The sequence below is a fragment of the Hyla sarda genome, chromosome 8, assembly GCF_029499605.1.
Source record: "Hyla sarda isolate aHylSar1 chromosome 8, aHylSar1.hap1, whole genome shotgun sequence".
In the NCBI taxonomy this organism is placed as follows: domain Eukaryota; kingdom Metazoa; phylum Chordata; class Amphibia; order Anura; family Hylidae; genus Hyla; species Hyla sarda.
In genome coordinates, this window is record NC_079196.1 from 90,602,512 (window position 1) to 90,623,156 (window position 20,645).

General features: G+C 43.3%; 1 protein-coding gene across 1 annotated transcript in view; it reads right to left on the bottom strand.

Moving 5' to 3' along the window:
- Window positions 1–20,645, bottom strand: part of SLX9 (SLX9 ribosome biogenesis factor) — a 145,929-nt gene that overhangs the window by 33,908 nt on the left and 91,376 nt on the right. Inside the window, exon 4 of the mRNA XM_056534914.1 lies at window positions 13,117–13,279. Coding sequence (XP_056390889.1) covers window positions 13,117–13,279 — 163 coding nt within the window. The remainder of the gene's footprint in view (window positions 1–13,116; window positions 13,280–20,645) is intronic.

Genomic DNA, 20,645 nt, shown 5'->3' on the forward strand with positions numbered 1-20,645 from the left:
ATGTGAAAACTGTATGGAACTGTATTGAAAACCATATGCATTGACTCTCCATTGAAAACCGTATGCCATCTGGTTGCATCCATTTTGCGTCTTGTATGGATTTGTCCATTTTTTTTTTCCCGTACCCAAAATCGTAGCCTACCACGGTTTTTGGTCCGGGTGAAAAACTATTAAACCGTATATTTAATTATTATTATTTTTTTTTACATGGGAGTCAATGGGAACCGTACAGAACCATATGTTCTTACAGTTTCATCCAGTTTGCACCATACGGTTTTTGACTTTGAAATTCCAAGAAAAAAAACTGTGCAATCAAACAAGTGAAACTTTATTCATAACGGAGTGAAAAGTTAAAAACATATGTTTTCTTCTTAAACATATGCAACCGGACATCATTTTTCAAACCGTATAGGGGTTAAAATTTGTACACACATTTTTATACAGTTTAGTCAGGTTTTGAGGAATCCATTATTCATCAAAAACCTGATACGGGAATTGTATTGCAAAAACATGGTGTCAATGCAGCCTTAGCGGTGCACATAGAGGGGCATTTACTAAGGGGTTTAGTCGCAATTGCGCCTACCCTATTTTTCGTGCGACTTTCTGTAGCAAGAGCTAGAAAGTCACATTTTTTTTCCCCCACTTGATTTACGCTAGTTTGCATTTTTGACTTGCAGTGGTCAGGAATTTATTAACAGAGACAGTCGCAGTTGCGCAAAAAAATGTCGCAACGGCCGTAAAAATTGACTAAATTTACTCCAGCTCCAACATGGAGCAGGGAAAGCTACTGCCGCCCGGGCTCTGACATACTTTCTCCCCGCTACCCTCACTGCCCTACTGGGACACTGCAGTGATTTACATCCCCCCCTCTCACCTGCCAGCGCCACACAACTTCCATCTGTCTGCTGTTGCAAGACTACAAGTCCCAGCATGCCCTTACGGTGAGGACACGCTGGGAGTTGTAGTCTTGTAGCAGCGGGAGCTGAGTGGCAGGAGACAAGGGGGAGGATATCAGTGTCCCCATAAGTGAGGGTAGCGGGGAGGCAGTATGAGGAGCCCGGGCGGCTGCACTGTAATGTCAGCCCGGGCTCCTGCCCTGAGAGCCAAAGGCTTTGGCTGTCAGGGCATGCTGGGTGTTGTAGTTTTGCAACAGCTGGAGGGCCACAGTTTGCAGACCACTGGTTTGTGGTCTGTAAACTGTAGTCCTCCAGCTGTTTCAAAACTAAACAGCTGAAGGGGACCGGCGAAGATGTTCACTTACCCTTCCGAGGCTCTAGCGACGATCGGTGACGGAGATCGTCGGGCAGCAATGTCGTGCGGCGCTGGATCCTACAGAAGCCGGTAAGTTGCCCAAGCCCTAAGACAGTGTTTCCCAACCAGGGTGCCTCCAGATGTTGCAAGACTACAACTCCCAGCATGCCTGGACAGCCTTTGGCTGTCCAGGCATGCTGGGAGTTGTAGTTTTGCAACAGCTGGAGGGCCACGGTTTGCAGACCACTGGTTTGTGGTCTGTAAACTGTAGTCCTCCAGCTGTTGCAAAACTAAACAGCTGAAGGGGACCGGCGAAGATGTTCACTTACCCTTCCGAGGCTCCAGCGACGATCGGTGACGGAGATCGTCGGGCGGTGCTGGATCCTACGGAAGCCGGTAAGTTGCCCAAGCCCTGAAACAGTGTTTCCCAACCAGGGTGCCTCCAGATGTTGCAAGACTACAACTCCCAGCATGCCTGTACAGCCTGAGGCTGTCCAGGCATGCTGGGAGTTGTAGTTTTGCAACAACTGGAGGCACCCTGGTTGGGAAACACTGGCCTAAAACAGTGTTTCCCAACCAGGGTGCCTCCAAATGTTGCAAAACTACAACTCCCAGGTTGGGAAACACTGTGCCAGGCCTCCGCCCCACCTTACTGTAAGGGCATGCTGGGAGTTGTAGTCCTGCAGCTGGGGGCAGGGGACAAGCTTGTCACTTACCCACACATCTCCTGCACCACACAACTACAACTCCCAGCATGTCCTTACTGTAAGGGCATGCTGGCAGTTGTAGTCGTGCGGGGAGGGAGATGTGTGAGCAGGTGATAATAAATGTACTAACCCTTTTTTTTTTCTTTTTTCTTCTCATTTCAGATCAGTGTATCCTGTGGACTTCTTCGGATTCGGTGGACTACTTCGATGACCAGCGTTTTTCTTTGTTTGATTTTAATAAAATGGTTAGCGAGGGCTTGTGGGGGAGTGTTTTTGTAATAAAATTTTTTTTAAACCTGTTGTGTTTTTTCCTTACTTTACTAGACAGGCTTAGTAGTGGAAGCTGTCTTATAGACGGAGTCCATTACTAAGATGGGCTTAGCGTTAGCCACAAAAACAGCTAGCGCTAAACCCCAATTATTACCCCGGTACCCACCGCCACAGGGGTGCCGGGAAGAGCCAGTACCAACAGGCCTGGAGCATCAAAAATGGCACTCCTGGGCCTAGGCGGTAACAGGCTGGCGTTATTTAGGCTGGGGAGGGCCAGTAACAATGGTCCTCGCCCACCCTGGTAACGTCAGGCTGTTACTGTTTGGTTGGTATTTGGCTGAGAATGAAAATAGGGGGCACCCTATGCGTTTTTTTTTTTAAATAAATATTTAAATATTTAAAAAAAAAAACACATAGGGTCCCCCCTATTTTTATTCTCAGCCAAATACCAACCAAACAGTAACAGCCTGACGTTACCAGGGTGGGCGAGGACCATTGTTACTGGCCCTCCCCAGCCTAAATAACGCCAGCCTGTTATCGCCTAGGCCCAGGAGCGCAATTTTTGACGCTCCGGACCTGTTGGTACCGGCTCTTCCCGGCACCCCTGTGGCGTTGGGTACCGGGGTAATAATTGGGGGTTAGCGCTAGCTGTTTTTGTGGCTAACGCTAAGCCCGGCTTAGTAATGGACTCCGTCTGTAAGACAGCTTCCACTACTAAGCCTGTCTAGTAAAGTAAAAAAAAACAAACACAACAGGTTTAAAAAAAATTTATTACAAAAAAACACTCCCTCAACCATTTTATTAACATCAAGCAAAGAAAAACGCTGGTCGTCGAAGTAGTCCACTGAATCCGAAGGAGTCCACAGGATACACGGATCTGTAGAAGTAGTAACAAAAAAAAAAAAAAAAAAGTACATTTAGGGAGAAAAAACAGTGTTAAAAAAATGTAATAAACACACACACACACACACACACACACACACACACTAAACGCCGTTTACCACTATTCTGAGCCATGACTACAATTTAGTTATTGAATTATTTAGATGTGGTGAAAAAGCTAAAAAAACAAAACAAAAACAAAAGATCCAGAAGGAAATCTAGCAGCCAAACCTATTCAGACCGCAGGAAAAAGGAACAGACTATTTTTTCTACTACATTAAGTAAATTTCCCACTTTTGCCTATGTGTGCCAAATTTATTAACACCGTGCAACAATTTAGTAAATTTGTCGCACATAGTCAAAGATGAAGTAGAAAAAACAGGGTAAAAAACAGACTACATAGTAAAAGATTAGTAAATGCCCCTTTTGTTGTAGTATGACTTTTACCCCCAGTGTGAGGCTCTACCAAATGTGCGTGTGTGGCTCTTTTTGGAAGACAAAAGCTCTGCTAAAATGGATAACCATTTTAAATATTCCCTAAATTTATATAGTTTTTGTCTGACAGATTGACAAATTTGGATCATGGTTTTTATACCTTACAAGGAAAAAAAACTAAGATATCCAAAACAGCGTTAGGGTGCATTCACACCATGTTTAGCTAATATGGTCACCGGATCCAGCAAGGAAATGTCAAAACTGCCCACTGCCATATCTGTGCTGCACAAGGCCTGCATCAACCAGATTTAGCTTGGGCGAGTGTTATATGGTAGGAGATCTAGAAGCATAATTGGCCATAAGGGGCAGAAAGGAACATTTACGTGTCTTCATCTACTAGAATCCCAATACGTTTTCATGTTTTGTTGATATTTCTGATAAAAGTGAGGATGTGAATACCTTCTGTTTTAAGAAGTTATTGATGTATGTCAAGCTATTGTGAACTGCTAGTGTTTTGTGACTTGCTATTAGTAAGAAATGAAATCATCTTGACATTATAAGTGTTTGGGGATGGTGTCTATGTACTCAGTCACACCGTTAAAACAGGTTGCCTGGGGGCAACCACTAAGGTTGGTATTTAAAAAAAAAAAAAAAAAAAAAAAAAAGGAACGCTATGCTCACCTTCACCAGTGTACCAAAGTTCCTACTCTGATGTTACTGGGCCTCCGGTGGTCTCCACTTCTTCCAGGTTCCTGTATGTCTTGATCCATGGGACCTGCCTGCTTAGTAGCTGCTGTATTTCCCTGCCTCATTCAATGATTAAATGAGCAGGCAAGTACTATGGGGTCAGGACAACACAGAACCCAGAAGAAACTGGGAGAACCCAGAAGAAACTGGGGGGGGGGGGGGGGGGGGGGGGACTTGGAGAGTCAGTGTGGCAGCTGTTGTCAACTTTGTAGACACTATTTGGTTCAACTTGACCGTGCACAATATAATAAATAACATTGGGAAATTGAACCCTAGTACTGGTGCAATAAAGGACACATTTTTTCATAATCCAACAGTGATGCACATGGAGGGAAAGGGAAGAAAAGAACAGAAACTCAGCGGAGCTCCTGTTCCATTCTTCCCTTCCCTGCCATGTGCATCACGGTTGGATTATGAAAAAATGTGTCCTTTATTGCACCAGTACTAAGTACTAAGGGTAAGTGCTTCACTTTACTTTCCTTATGTTATTGTATTACCACATTGTCTGTTCCTAGTAAGAACAACCCTGAGATGCCACCTCACCATCTCTTCCTAATGTGCATCATCAAATGAACTTTGTCATCCGCTGCAGAGACTTTACTCTCTCTCCCCCAGTGCACAATATGCATTTTAAAAAGACATGAAGTGATGAATTTGGTGGTAGGAACTTGAGTGGCCTGGAACTCCCCAAACTAGTATCTTTACAGTTAGTAAAAATGTTATGTGGAAGAGATGGCATAAAAGGAAAAAGGAAACCATATATTTTAGAAATGTTCTGCTCCATTTAACACACATAAATTAATGTAAATAGCACTCCAATCATCTTAAACCACTCAGCACTGAAATGCAATAGTAAAGAATGTTTGTAATGTTATCTTGCAGCAGAAGGCGTTTTACTACACTGTGCCACAAGTAAATATAAAACCTAAACCAGTGGATTAACAAAACAATAATGATCCAGAAATCTCCTAATACCATAGAATGCCTGATGTGGGTTGAAAAAACAAAAAGCTCTAAACAAGATCCTTTACACGTCACTGCAGAATTTAATCCTCATTGCTCACAGCATCACATCTGTCCACTATCCATCACTAGCAAGAACACAAGCAGTTATGTGCTACAGAAGGAACCCTCCACTATACATGTTTAGTTTATTCTAAGCTACAGAAAGTTTAGATACAGAATTTACTATTATTTACTGGACACATCAGAACTGTATACTTAACCCAGCTGTACATTATGCTGAGTTCATATCTTCATCGTCAATTCCCTTTTTCTGTTCCATTATAGGAGCAGAAAAACTAAAAAGACAGAGTGTCAGATCAGTCACACAATGAAGAACAGCGATGACCAATGGGGCCCATTGGGTTCCATTGTGGTGTTTATCATTTTACCAGAAAAAAAGCATTTCATGCTTCCCTATTCTCCCTGTTAAATATGATAAAACCTGATGAATGTTCCAAATGCAGCTTAGGTAAGGCTTTTCATAGATATATTTTGACTGCTTTGCTTCATGCCTATATATATATATATATATATATATATATATATATATATATATATAAAGGAAAAACAAAGAAGAAGCACCGTGATACAGGATTCTAGATCCGTCTGGGTGCTCAGCTTCAGGGGCAGACCGACCCCCAACGTAATATCCTCAAAGAAGTGGAAGCGGCACTCCAAGATCACATCAAAGTAGTGGTTTATTCACTCATCTGTGTAAGCGACGTTTCGGCTTATCAATGAAGCCTTTCTCAAGCATGAAACAACAGTGCAAAAATGGTGTATATATACCCACCCCCCGATTGCACATGCAACAAGGAGGGGGCGTGTGCTCAAAATACAATAACAATAGTAATAAAACAGATCAGAGACCACAATCGGTCATGTATAACAATATAAACAGTGAAGGGTGGTGAACCCATATACAATATTAAGTCCACAAACGTGCGATCATGTGTGGTACAATCAAGTAGTGTACATAATATCTTATAATTGATGTCTTGGTCCGGCATCAAGGGCGGCGCTCACCTGTTGACATGAACCTCCTCAGCCAATGGAAGCTCCGCAGTGCTTCTCGTAGGTCTCGCTTGTAAACAAAGCTTGTGCGCATGTATCGGAACGTCACATCCGCTTGCAACCGGAAGTTGTAGGCGATCATATGTTCGCTTAGAGACGTAATGAGGAATGCCCCCAGCGCATGCGTATAGCTCCGACTTGACTAGATTTTCGCCATCTTTAACACTGGTACCAGTAATCACCAACATCTCTTATGGCAAAATGTGTAAATAAGGTAAATATGTTACACTGGATGACCATCCTAATTAATCAAAAGCCCAAGGCAGATCATAATCATTATACTTAATAAGAATACATTATAAGAATACAGTATTGTTCATTTTACTAGAGATTGTGTATGGTATGTTCATCGGCAGGTCCCTTATCTATGGGGCTCTGATCATTGTATTATCCTGACAGTTTTGGTGCTGTGGCATGAATCTGTTATGGCAAGCGCCTTGCAAGCTTAAGGGGATCACCTACGCCCTATTGTCAACATCCCTATCCAGGGGTTATGTGACACTCTTGGGCCTCTTGTGGTGTTTCCCAATAATATCAGTTTGCACTAACAAGCCAGGACAGTATATCACCCCCTAGGGACAGAAAACTTATTCCCACACACAATCAATCTTTAAATAATGGATACTGCCTGTCAAAGTCATATCCTAATCTAGGTCTTCCAGTGCAACATATAACACCTGGAAACAAAAGATGGGGACACGGGGTCAGCGGAGAAATAAAAAAGAGACCTTTGAATGAGTATCCTCAAATGTATCCATGGCTTGATATGTGTTCATTGTGTCAACGGTGAGTCGCCTTCTTGTGTCCGGACAGAATAATAACGATCTGAAAGTGATAGAAATTTCATTCTCAGCCCGGCAGCAATCTTTATTGATAAGGTATTAAGACCCTATGCCATTAGGGCTAGATCGTATTTGCAGGATACGTCTGATTTCTTAAACAAGATTGCAGAGTTAAATATACCTGAAAATGCTTTTCTAGTTTCATTTGATGTAACTAGTTTATACACGAGTATCAATCATGAAAGAGGATTGGCATGTGTCAGTAGAGCTCTGGAAGACTCTACCTACTCTAATGAGTGTAAAGAGTTTCTAATTGGTCTAGTGGAAATTATACTCACTTGTAATTATTTTCTGTGTGACAATCAGTACTATGTCCAATTAAAAGGTACAGCCATGGGGTCTAATATGGCCCCGACATACGCCAATATGGTAATGGCCGAGCTGGAGGAGATGTCGGTCTATATGTCCCACCACTTCGGCCTTGTGCTGAAGTGGTGGAGATATATAGATGACATCTTCGCCATCTGGTGTGGAGATGAGGAACAACTATTTGAATTCTTGAACTTTCTCAATGAGATTGATCAGGATATTAAATTTACTATGGTCCACTCCAGAACTGGGGTCCAATTTTTGGACACCTGGGTTTATGTTGTGGACCATCAATTAAAAACCGATTTGTATGTTAAGGATACCGATAGGAATAGTTTGTTACATTTTGATAGTCTTCACCATAAAAGGATGGTACGATCCTTACCCTACAGTCAGTTCCTGCGGGTTAGGAGAATTGTTGATGACCCGATACAGGTAGAGAGGAGACTCTTGGAGATGAGCAATAAATTCATCTCGAGGGGGTATCCCAAACAATTGGTTAAGGAGCAACATGATAGGGCTTTGGAGATCGAGAAGTCACAATTATTACAAACTGCATATCGTGAAAACAATTTGAAGAGAATTCCATTCATCTCCACATATAATACCATTAGTGGCGACATTGCACAAATTATACATAAACATTGGTCGGTACTGTCACATACCTATTCTAATATACCGGAACTCTCTAATCCTCCCCTTCTTTCATATAGAAGGTTGACCAATCTAAGAGATAGACTGGTCAAGTCTGACATTTCCCCCAGAAAAATTGATTTGGCTTCACAGCTCAAACCAGGTTGTTATCCCTGTCTGGGCTGTGACAACTGTAATCTTATGAACAAAGGAGAATTTTTTGTTCATCCACAAACACTCCAAAAATTTAAAATTAAACAACATGTCACATGTAGGTCAGACCATGTTATATATGTCATCACATGTCCGTGCAATTTACTATATGTGGGAGAGACCAGCACGGAATGTAAAACAAGATTGAATAACCATAAATCTTCCATCAGAACCCAAAAAACTGAATTCCCGATTCCTAGACACTTTATTGAAACAAAACATGCCATCAATCAGCTAAGGTTTTCTATTCTAGAACAGGTTCCGATGCCCAGACGAGGGGGCAATAGAATTAAACTTCTTAAACAAAAAGAGGTCATGTGGATACACAAACTTGGCTCACTGTACCCAGGTGGATTAAACATGGACTTTCCAGTCCGTGTATTCAATTAGATGACGCTTTGAGATATATACAGGTCAAAGTCGCCCGACTTGGTGCACCCAGTTGGTGGATGTTAGCAATCCCGTAGTAGGGTATTTTTCTTTTATATATTTTTTATAATATTTTTAAATATTTACTTTATTAATGTATATTATTTCTATCACTTTCAGATCGTTATTATTCTGTCCGGACACAAGAAGGCGACTCACCGTTGACACAATGAACACATATCAAGCCATGGATACATTTGAGGATACTCATTCAAAGGTCTCTTTTTTATTTCTCCGCTGACCCCGTGTCCCCATCTTTTGTTTCCAGGTGTTATATGTTGCACTGGAAGACCTAGATTAGGATATGACTTTGACAGGCAGTATCCATTATTTAAAGATTGATTGTGTGTGGGAATAAGTTTTCTGTCCCTAGGGGGTGATATACTGTCCTGGCTTGTTAGTGCAAACTGATATTATTGGGAAACACCACAAGAGGCCCAAGAGTGTCACATAACCCCTGGATAGGGATGTTGACAATAGGGCGTAGGTGATCCCCTTAAGCTTGCAAGGCGCTTGCCATAACAGATTCATGCCACAGCACCAAAACTGTCAGGATAATACAATGATCAGAGCCCCAAAGATAAGGGACCTGCCGATGAACATACCATACACAATCTCTAGTAAAATGAACAATACTGTATTCTTATAATGTATTCTTATTAAGTATAATGATTATGATCTGCCTTGGGCTTTTGATTAATTAGGATGGTCATCCAGTGTAACATATTTACCTTATTTACACATTTTGCCATAAGAGATGTTGGTGATTACTGGTACCAGTGTTAAAGATGGCGAAAATCTAGTCAAGTCGGAGCTATACGCATGCGCTGGGGGCATTCCTCATTACGTCTCTAAGCGAACATATGATCGCCTACAACTTCCGGTTGCAAGCGGATGTGACGTTCCGATACATGCGCACAAGCTTTGTTTACAAGCGAGACCTACGAGAAGCACTGCGGAGCTTCCATTGGCTGAGGAGGTTCATGTCAACAGGTGAGCGCCGCCCTTGATGCCGGACCAAGACATCAATTATAAGATATTATGTACACTACTTGATTGTACCACACATGATCGCACGTTTGTGGACTTAATATTGTATATGGGTTCACCACCCTTCACTGTTTATATTGTTATACATGACCGATTGTGGTCTCTGATCTGTTTTATTACTATTGTTATTGTATTTTGAGCACACGCCCCCTCCTTGTTGCATGTGCAATCGGGGGGTGGGTATATATACACCACTTTTGCACTGTTGTTTCATGCTTGAGAAAGGCTTTATTGATAAGCCGAAACGTCGCTTACACAGATGAGTGAATAAACCACTACTTTGATGTGATCTTGGAGTGCCGCTTCCACTTCTTTGAGGATATATATATATATATATATATACATATACACACACACACACACACACACACACACATAGTGACCCCCCCCCCCGACCTACAATGGCCCCGACATACGATCATTTCAACATACGATGGCCTCTCAGAGGCCATCGCATATTGAAGGCAGCATCAACATACGATGCTTTTGTATGTCGGGGCCATCACATAAACGGCTATCCGGCAGCGCTGACTACTTCAGCTGCCACCAGATATCAGTTTACGGTGCCCCGTGTGGTCTGCTGACAATCACTTAACTGTCCTCGGTGATCCGGCGCGTCCTCTTCGGGATCCCCTGCATCGTCGGCGCTCTCCATCGTCGTCATCACGTCGCTGCGCACGCCGTCCCGTCATCCAATAGGAGCGGCGTGCGTAGCGACGTGATGGCGGTGACGGAGAGCGAGGATGCCGGGGAAGCAGAGGCGTTGCCGGAGCGTCCGGGACACCCCGAGGATGCGGCGACAGCGATGGAAGGAGACATCCAGGGCAGCTGTGACGAGCGGCGACGGTCCGGAGCGGCGGGGACAGGTGAGTACTGTATAACCTTCAATACCAGTGGTCTTCAACCTGCGGGCCTCCCTCCAGATATTGCAAAACTACAACTCCCAGCATGCCCGGATAGCCTTTGGCTGTCCGGGCATTGTAGTTTTGAAACATCTGGAGGTCCGCAGGTTGTAGACCACTGTCCTATACTTTACATTGCACGGATCCCTCAACATACGATGGTTTCAACAAACGATGGTCCATTTGGAACAGATTACCATCGTATGTTGAGGGACCACTGTATACACACACACATATATATGTACGTACAAATACATACAAACTGGTCTAACACTGAACACCTCAAAGTCAAAGCTCAAAAACCAGCATGCACTTTGCAATGACGGAGCCATGAATGTGAATACATAAAGCATGTCAGGAAACAAGGCGCACCCCCGCAGTATTCTGTGGATGCAGCAACATGCTGATACATTGGTCTGACAGGTTGATCATCATGACAGATTACCTTTAAATTCCAGAGTTTTCATCAGCAATATCTATAAAGGATGTCAGATATTCCCACGCAAAATATTCTCAAGGGGAAGACAGATTGGCCAAAAGTAGAATTTCCCTAAGGGAGCAGTTGCCACAAGCCGTTGGTCATCTACTAATATGTATACATGAAAATCTCCTGAGCCAATGATCACAGATGAAAATCAGAATTTATTTACCTACCAGCACAAGTACAAGCATATGATTTTGCCTGTGTCTACTAGTTGCATGTAAAATCCCACTCAACTTTTTTTTTAAGTTAATAGATTCATCCTAAATATGTTCTATATCCTAATATTAGCCAAGTACACAACATGGTCACATTCCTACTTTTTGCAAAAAGACAAAAACAAAAAACAATCAAAAAACAAAACAAAAACCACAACACATTGTTGCCCAAAACTGTGATTCGTGTTACAGTGTATTTGAACATCTGAAGCATTTACTTGCGCACTTTTTTTTTTTAATAAAGAAATTGTTTGTTTGTTATAAATTGCACGTCCATACAACACTTAAATAATGTCAGGATTATACTAAAGGGATACCCTTTTTTCTTTAAATCGACTGGTGCCAGAAACAGATTTGTAAAATACTTCCATTTAAAGGGGTACTCCACCCCTAGACATCTTATCCCCTATCCAAAGCATAGGGGATAAGATGTCTGATCGCTGGGGTCCCGCCGCTTGTCCAGAAGCACTGAAGGGTCTGGGTTGCGACCACGGGAACGGAAGTCTGTGACGTCACGACTCCGCCCCGTGTGACGTCACGTCCCGTCCCCTCAATGCAAGTCTATGGGAGGGGGCGTGACTGCCGTTACGCCCCCTCCCATAGACTTGCATCGAGGGCACGGGACGTGACGTCACACGGGGGCGGAGTCGTGACGTCACGGACTTCCGTTCCCGTGGTCGCGACCCAGACCCTCCAGCGCTTCTGGACAACAAACAGGTGGGGGCTGCATGCTATATTGTGGGGGTCCCCAGCGATCAGACATCTTATCCCCTATCCTTTGGATAGGGGATAAGATGTCTAGGGGTGGAGTACCCCTTTAAGCATCTTAATCCTTCTAGCACTTATCACCTGCTGTATGCTCCAGGGGAAGTTGTGTAGTTCTTTCCAGTCTTACCACAGGGCTCTCTACTGCCACCTTTGTGTCAGAAACTGTCCAGAAAAGGATCAAATTCCCAAAGCCAACCTCTCCTGCTCTAGACAGTTCCAGACACAGACAGAGGTGTCAGCAGAGATAACTGTGGACAGACTGAAAACAACTACACAACTTCCTGTAGATCATAAAACAGCTGATAAGTACTGGAAGGATTAAGATTTTTAAATAGAAGTATTTTACAAATCTTTCTGGCACTAGTTGATATGAAATTTTTTTTATGTCTGGAGTACTCCTGTAATATAACCCTGACATTCTTCAAGTGTTGTATGAGCGTGCAATTTAGATTGTTTGTCATATAGATACATAAGAAGCAAGTGCACAAGTGAATGCTTTAAGTGCCCAGGATATCCATCCGCTACAGCTCACAAAACAGAGGCTGTCAATCAAATGCAAGCAGCGATAGGGGATGGAAATGCTGGACATTTGTGGCTGAGATATATGCAGTTTGGCTAAAATAAACACCAAAATAATGGTTCAGCACAGCCGAATACAGAAGGGGAGCAGACACAGACAACTGGAAGGATGTGCACCTTTCTTTGCACTGACTTGAGACTGAATATTGAGGCATGGCATTATACATTCAGGCATTGTATAAAGGCCACACTATGCTTATATAACATATCAGTAGTGCATCAATATTAGTTAATACGCCAGTAACTCCATCTAGCTTGAATATATGAACATAATTATCTAAATTAAGAATAATTCAGTAAAAGGAAAAAACAACAACTTACTCCTTAGGCTGCTTCCTAGGTGCTTTGGGTTTACGAGCAGAGGTTAGTTCCGACAGCTCAGGTAAGGCATCCACGAGGGCTTGCAAGTCCCCTACAACGGGTGTAGCTTTTCTCTTGGCTTGTGCCTTTTTTTCCAGTTGGGCCAGTTTTAAGGATTCTATTTCTAGGAAAAGGATATGTTTTGTAAATAGTTGCCGTGCAAATTCCAAAAGTAAATCAAAAGTAAAGAAAAAGCAAAGTTCTTAAAGAGTAACTTGAATGACTGACATGTAAACAGAGGCATCAGAAGTTGTCTAAAGGGATTTTATTCGTAACCCTTGATAAATGATTAAAGCGACTGTTCAATTTTGGGACCTTTCACTGTTTACCAGAAACTGCTTTGTACTATTTGCTAGCAGATGTGCATGGTATTGAAGCTTAACTTCATATACACTGCTCAAAAAAATAAAGGGAACACTAAAACAACACAATGTAACTCCAAGTCAATCACACTCCTGTGAAATCACACTGTTCACTCAGGAAGCAACACTGATTGACAATCAATTTCACATGCTGTTGTGCAAATGGAACAGACAACTGGTGGAAATTATAGGAAATTAGCAAGACACTCCCAATAAAGGAGTGGTTCTGCAGGTGGTGACCACAGACCACTTCTCAGTTCCTATGCTTCCTGACTGATGTTTTGGTCACTTTTGAATGCTGGCGGTAGCATGAGACTGAGTCTACAACCCCCACAAGTTCAGGTAGTGCAGCTCATCCAGGATGGCACATCAATGCGAGCTGTGGCCAGAAGGTATTCTGTGTCTGACAGGGTAGTGTCCAGAGCATGGAGGTGCTACCAGGAGACAGGTCAGTACATCAGGAGACGTGGAGGAGGCCGTAGGAGGGCAACTATCCAGCAGCAGGACCACTATCTCCACCTTTGTGCAAGGAGGAGCACTGCCAGAGCCCTGCAAAATGACCTCCAGCAGGCCACAAATGTTCATGTGTCCACTCAAATGGTCAGAAACAGACTCCATGAGGGTGGTATGAGGGCCCGACGTCCACAGGTCGGGATTGTGCTTACAGCCCAACACCGTGCAGGACGTTTGGCATATGCCAAAGAACACCAAGATTGGCAAATTCGCCACTGGCACCCTGTGCTCTTCACAGATGAAAGCAGGTTCACACTGAGCACGTGACAGATGTGACAGTCTGGAGATGCAGTGGAGAACGTTCTGTTGCCTGCAACATCCTCCAGCATGACCGGTTTGGCGGTGGTTCAGGAATGGTGTGGGGTGGCATTTTCTCCATGTGCTTGCCAGAGGAAGCCTGACTGCCATTAGGTACCGAGACAAGATGCTCAGACCTCTTGTGAGACCGTATGCTGGTGCAGTTGGCCCTGGGTTCCTCCTAATGCAAGACAATGCTAGACCTCATGTGGCTGGAGTGTATCAGCAGTTCCTGCAAAAGGAAGGCATTGATGCTATGGATTGGCCCGCCCATTCCCCAGACCTGAATCCGAATGAGCACATCTAGGACATTATGTCTCGCCCCATCCACCAATGCCACGTTGCACCACAGACTGTCCAGGAGTTGGCAGATGCTTTAGTCCAGGTCTGCGAGGACATCCCTCAGGAGACCATCTGCCACCTCATCAGGAGCATGCCCAGGCATTGTAGGGAGGTCCTACGGGCACGTGGAGGCCACACACACTACTGAGCCTCATTTTGACATGTTTAAAGGACATTACATCAACGTTGGATCAGCCTGTAGTGTGGTTTCCACTTTTTGAGTGTGACTCCATATCCAGACCTCCATGGGTTGATAAATTTGATTTCCATTAATAATTTTTGTGATTTTGTTGTCAGCACATTAAACTATGAAAAGACTAAAGTATTTCATATGATTAGTTCATTCATTCAGATCTTGGATGTGTTCTTAGGGTTCCCTTTATTTTTTTGGGCAGTGTACTTAAAGGGGTACTCTCAAAAGGATAGGGGATAAGATGTTAGCTCATGTTAATCTCTCCTCACCCCCATTTTTCAGCTGCACAGAGCAAGGATCGTTCTGTGGCTGATGATGGGCGGTGCAGGGAATGATGTATCGTGATGTCAAGGCTCCATCCCCTCGTGACATCACCCACCCCCTCAATACAAGTCTATGGGAGGGTGCGTGGTGTCACGAGGGTGCAGAGCCGTGACGTCATGATACTCCGTCCCCTGCACCGCCTGTCATCAGCCACAGAGCAATCCTTGCTCTGTGCAGCTGAAAAACAGGGGTGCTGCAGGAGAGATTGCGTGGGTCCCCAGCGGTGGGATCCCCACGATCTAACATCTTATCCCCTATCCTTTTGATAGGGGATAAGATGTTTAGCGTTGGAGTTCCCCTTTAAATAGGACAGAGTTACAGAGAGCCTCAGTACTACCGGGCATAACAGCCACCTTTAGTCATCTGATCAGTGTTGGAATCCAACTAATCTCATATTGCTAGGCCATCAATATCAAAGTCCATAAAACACCTTTAAAAATGCCTCTTCTTCCAGTCTGCCTCTTCAAAAAAAGAGCGACACTAGTTAGTTACATTGCCAACTTTGCCTGTTTACTCTATTTACTGGCATCTGTGATCATACGTCAGCCCAGCGGGAAGAAGCTATAATCTAAATGACACAGTAATGGGATCCAAATGACTGTTTTTAGAACGAAGCTACAAGGTCATGTTCAGTCCTGATATGTAGTATGCCATGAAGAGGAGAGGTTTTCAGTAGCCTTTTAGGGTACATTCACACATACACGATCTGCTGAAGATTTTAATATAAACAAAATTATTGAACACAGTATATATGTGAATACACTCTTTAAGTTCCCTCGACATTGAAGTGCATACAACATGATAGATAGCTAGTCCAATATTGTATACAGCAATACATATTTACAAATACAAAACATTATGCCAGATTTACTAATAATATACTGTATTTTGAACTTTTTCCCACAGTACACATTGAAGAATAGGGTTTTTTCCCACATTTGTGTACACGTCACAATACACAAACAGATGCTTTAGATGACAGGATAATAGGAGGTGTTAAGGGTCCCCTTAAGAGTAAGGATAACAAAAGCTCTGTTTGGAAACCCGTCTCTGTGCTGTGAAGGTTTAGGTAGGCTGCACAGTGGTTAACTGCTATGGAGAAAGGCTTTAAACGCTGAATAAGAAGAGGTCAGCTTGAATTGAAGTGGAGGGAAGCCAGGCGCAAAGTGCAATTGAAGACAGATGTTGAGGTGCAATAGAAACATGCTGCTGACACACAGTAAATTATCCACCCCAGCTATCACTGTGCACTGGAACAGCTGCCATGGCTCACTTCCATGATTTGCTTTTATGCGTGTGCTTACGTGGGCTCTGACGCTGGACTGGGTAGCTTTAAAACTATGTTAAAAAAGAAAAGAAAGCCTTCTGGTGCTCCAGGATGTCCCGTAATAAGAACAGGGTGTAATATCAGCCCCCTTATTAACCTTTTAAGACTGGGAGAGCCAGAAAATGATCTTATTTTTTACTATTAAACAAATGCAAGAAATGTAAAAAGAATAAAAACTTTCCCAGCGGTTTCTATTAAATATCCACAATATCAAACTAGCAGTTACTATACAATACATCCATACGTGCGCCTATGTTGGAATATTTGTATTCCCTTTATGCTAACCACTACTATTCCTTTAGTGTGCTGTCAGCCACATTTTAGGGTAGGGTCACACATGCCGTATTTTGCTGCTGCATATTTTCTTACTCATTGAAGTCAATGGGTGACAAAATACACAGATGATTTTGCTTTCCATTGACTTCAATGGGTAGGAAAATACGCAGCACAATACAGCACGTGTGACCCTACTCTTATAAACAGCTCGTCACTTACAGGTGTATATTCCTTCCACCTTTAACAGTCTAACTTATATAATTTCCCAACACTAATTTATCATGTTTTTATTGCGCAGAATCATAATTTCTCCACTCCCTTTGTCTGCTCAATGGGTAGATCTATAAAGAACACACCTCCAAATGGTGAAGGCCTTGAACTTTTTGTCTTCCCAACTTGCACTGAATCTATTTGAACTCCATAAGGAAGCTGCTGGAGCACCACCAGAAGGAAGAAAATAAAACAGCTGGGAAGCAGTATACCTGGGCAAAGCCTACCTGAGCAGTGCCAGGGGTTTCCTTATATGCGTGATCCATCCAGGGAATAAGACATTAATTTTAAAAGCCTAAATAACCCCTTTAGGAAAGACAGTGTGTGGCATCTTGTAACTGTACAAAGAAGCATTTTTCTATAAGATACATTACAAAGTGTGATTTCTTCACCTGTACTATTGATCTAAGGAAAGTGATTTCTATTTGGACACTTGTCTGTCAGGGTGCATGCACACCGCGTCTTTGCTATACAGTTCCAGTATATGGTTTCAAGTTAAAAACCGCATGGAACTGTATAGAAAATAGTATGCATTGACTTAACATTGTAAACCGTATGTCAAACGCATCATCCGGTTTAGTCCGTTTTGCGTCTTATACGGTTTTGTCCGTTTTTTTTACCCATACCCAAAATCGTAGTCTACCACGGTTTTTGGTACGGGTGAAAAACTGTATTAAACCGTATACCTTTTTTTTTTTTTTTTTTTTTAACATTGGAGTCAATGGGAACCATACAGAACTGTATGTGCGTAGGGTTCCATCCGGTTTTCACTATACGGTTTTTGACTTTGCACAGTTTTTTCTCTTGGAATTTCAATCAAACAAGTGAAACTTTATTCAAAATGGAGTGAAAAGTTAAAAATGTATACTTTTTTTTCTTAACCCCTTAAGGACCAGGCCATTTTACACCTTAAGGACCAGAGCGTTTTTTGCAAATCTGACCACTGTCACTTTAAACATTAATAACTCTGGAATGCTTTTAGTTATCATTCTGATTGCTTTGAAGCTCTCTGCTTGTAAGGAAAATGGATATTCAAAATACATTTTTTGTTGGTTCACATATACAATATGTCTACTTTATGTTTGCATCATAAAATTTATGAGTTTTTACTTTTGGAAGACACCAGAGGGCTTCAAAGTTCAGCAGCAATTTTGAATTTTTTCACAAAATTTTCAAACTCACTATTTTTCAGGGACCAGTTCAGTTTTGAAGGTGTTTTGAAGGGTCTTCATATTAGAAATACCCCACAAATTACCCCATTATTAAAACTACACCCCCCAAAGTATTCAAAATGACATTCAGTAAGTGTTTTAACCCTTTAGGTGTTTCACAGGAATAGCAGCAAAGTGAAGGAGAAAATTCAAAATCTTCATTTTTTACACTCGCATGTTCTTGTAGACCCAATTTTTGAATTTTTGAAAGGGGTAAAAAGGAGAAAATTTTTACTTGTATTTGAAACCCAATTTCTCTTGAGTAAGCACATACCTCATATGTCTATGTTAATTGTTCAGTGGGTGCAGTATAGGGCTCAGAAGGGAAGGAGCGACAAATGGTTTTTGGGGGGGGCATGTCACCTTTAGGAAGCTCCTATGGTGCCAGGACAGCAAAAAAAAAAAAAAAAACACATGGCATACCATTTTGGAAACTAGACCCCTCGGGGAACGTAACAAGGGGTAATGTGAACCTTAATACCCTACAGGTGATTCACGACTTTTGCATATGTAAAAAAAAAAAAAATTTTTTTACCTAAAATGCTTGGTTTCCCAAAATTTTTACATTTTTAAAAAGGGTAATAGCAGAAAATACCCCCCAAAATTTGAAGCCCAATTTCTTTTGAGTACGGCGATACCCCATATGTGACCCTAAACTGTTGCCTTGAAATACGGCAGGGCTCCAAAGTGAGAGCACCATGTGCATTTGAGACCTAAATTAGGGACTTGCATAGGGGTGGACATAGGGGTATTCTATGCCAGTGATTCCCAAACAGGGTGCCTCCAGCTGTTGTAAAACTTCCAGCATGCCTAGACAGTCAGTGGCTATCTGGCAATACTAGGAGTAGTTGTTTTGCAACAGCTGGAGGCTCCGTTCAGGAAACAGTGGCGTACCAGACGCTTTCATTTTTATTGGGGAGGGGAGGGGGGCTGTGTAGGGGTATGTGTATATGTAGTGTTTTTTACTTTTTGTTTTATTTTTTGTTAGTGTAGTGTTTTTAGGGTACAGTCGCACGGGCGGGGGGTTCACAGTAGTTTCTCGCTGGCAGCTTGAGCTGCGGTAGAAAATTTGCCACAGCTCAAACTTGCAGCCGGATACTTACTGTAAACCTTCGCCCATGTGAGTGTACCCTGTACGTTCACATTGGGGGGGGAACATCCAGCTGTTGCAAAACTATAACTCCCAGCATGTACGGTCTATCAGTGCATGCTGGGAGTTGTAGTTTTGCAACCGCTGGAGGCTCCGTTTTGGAAACCGTGACGTACCAGACGTTTTTCATTTTTATTGGGGAGGGTGGCTGTGTAGGGGTTTGTGTATATGTATTGTTTTTTCCTTTTTTTTTTTTAGTGTAGTGTTTTTAGCGTACAGTCGCACGGGCAGGGGTTCACAGTAGTTTCTCGCTGGCAGTTTGAGCTGCGGCAGAAAATTTGCCGCAGCTCAAACTTGCAGCCAGATACTTACTGTAATCCTCTGCCCATGTGAGTGTACCCTGTCCATTCACATTGGGGGGGGGGGGGGGGGGGGGGGAACATCCAGCTGTTGCAAAACTACAACTCCCAGCATGTACGGTCTATCAGTGCATGCTGGGAGTTGTAGTTTTGCAACAGCTGGAGGCACACAGGTTGTGAAACACCGAGTTTGGTAACAAACTCAGTGTTTTGCAACCAGTGTGCCTTCAGCTGTTGCAAAAGCTACAACCCCCAGCATGTACGGACAGCGGAAGGCATGCTGGGTCTTGTAGTTATGCAACAGCCGGAGGCATACTACTTTGGCTGGGGATGCTGGGGATCGTAGTTATGCAACAGCTGGAGACACACTGGTTTGCTACTTAACTCAGTGTGCCTTCAGCTGTTGCAAAACTACAACTCTCAGCAGTCACCGACAGCCAACGGGCATGCTGGGAGTTGTAGTTATGCAACCACCAGATGCACCACTACAACTCCCAGCATGCACTATAGCTGATTGTGCAAGCTGGGAGTTGTAGTTCTACAACAGCTGAAGGTACACTTTTCCATAGAAAAATGTGCCTCCAGCTGTTGCAAAACTACATGGGCATGCTGGGAGTTGTGGTGGTCTGCCTCCTGCTGTTGCATAACTACAGCTCCCAGCATGCCCTTTTTGCATGCTGGGAGCTGTTGCTAAGCAACAGCAGGAGGCTGTCACTCACCTCCAACGATCCAGCCGCATCAGGTCAGTCCCTCGTCGTCGCCGCCGCTCCTGGGGCCCCGATTCCAACAGGGACGCCGGGGATCGGGGTCCCCAGCACCCGGGGTGCACGTCCCGCACCCGCTCACGTCCTCCGGAAGAGGGGCGGAGGGGGTTGCGGGAGTGACACCCGCAGCAGGCGCCCTGATTGGTCGGCCGGTAATCCGGC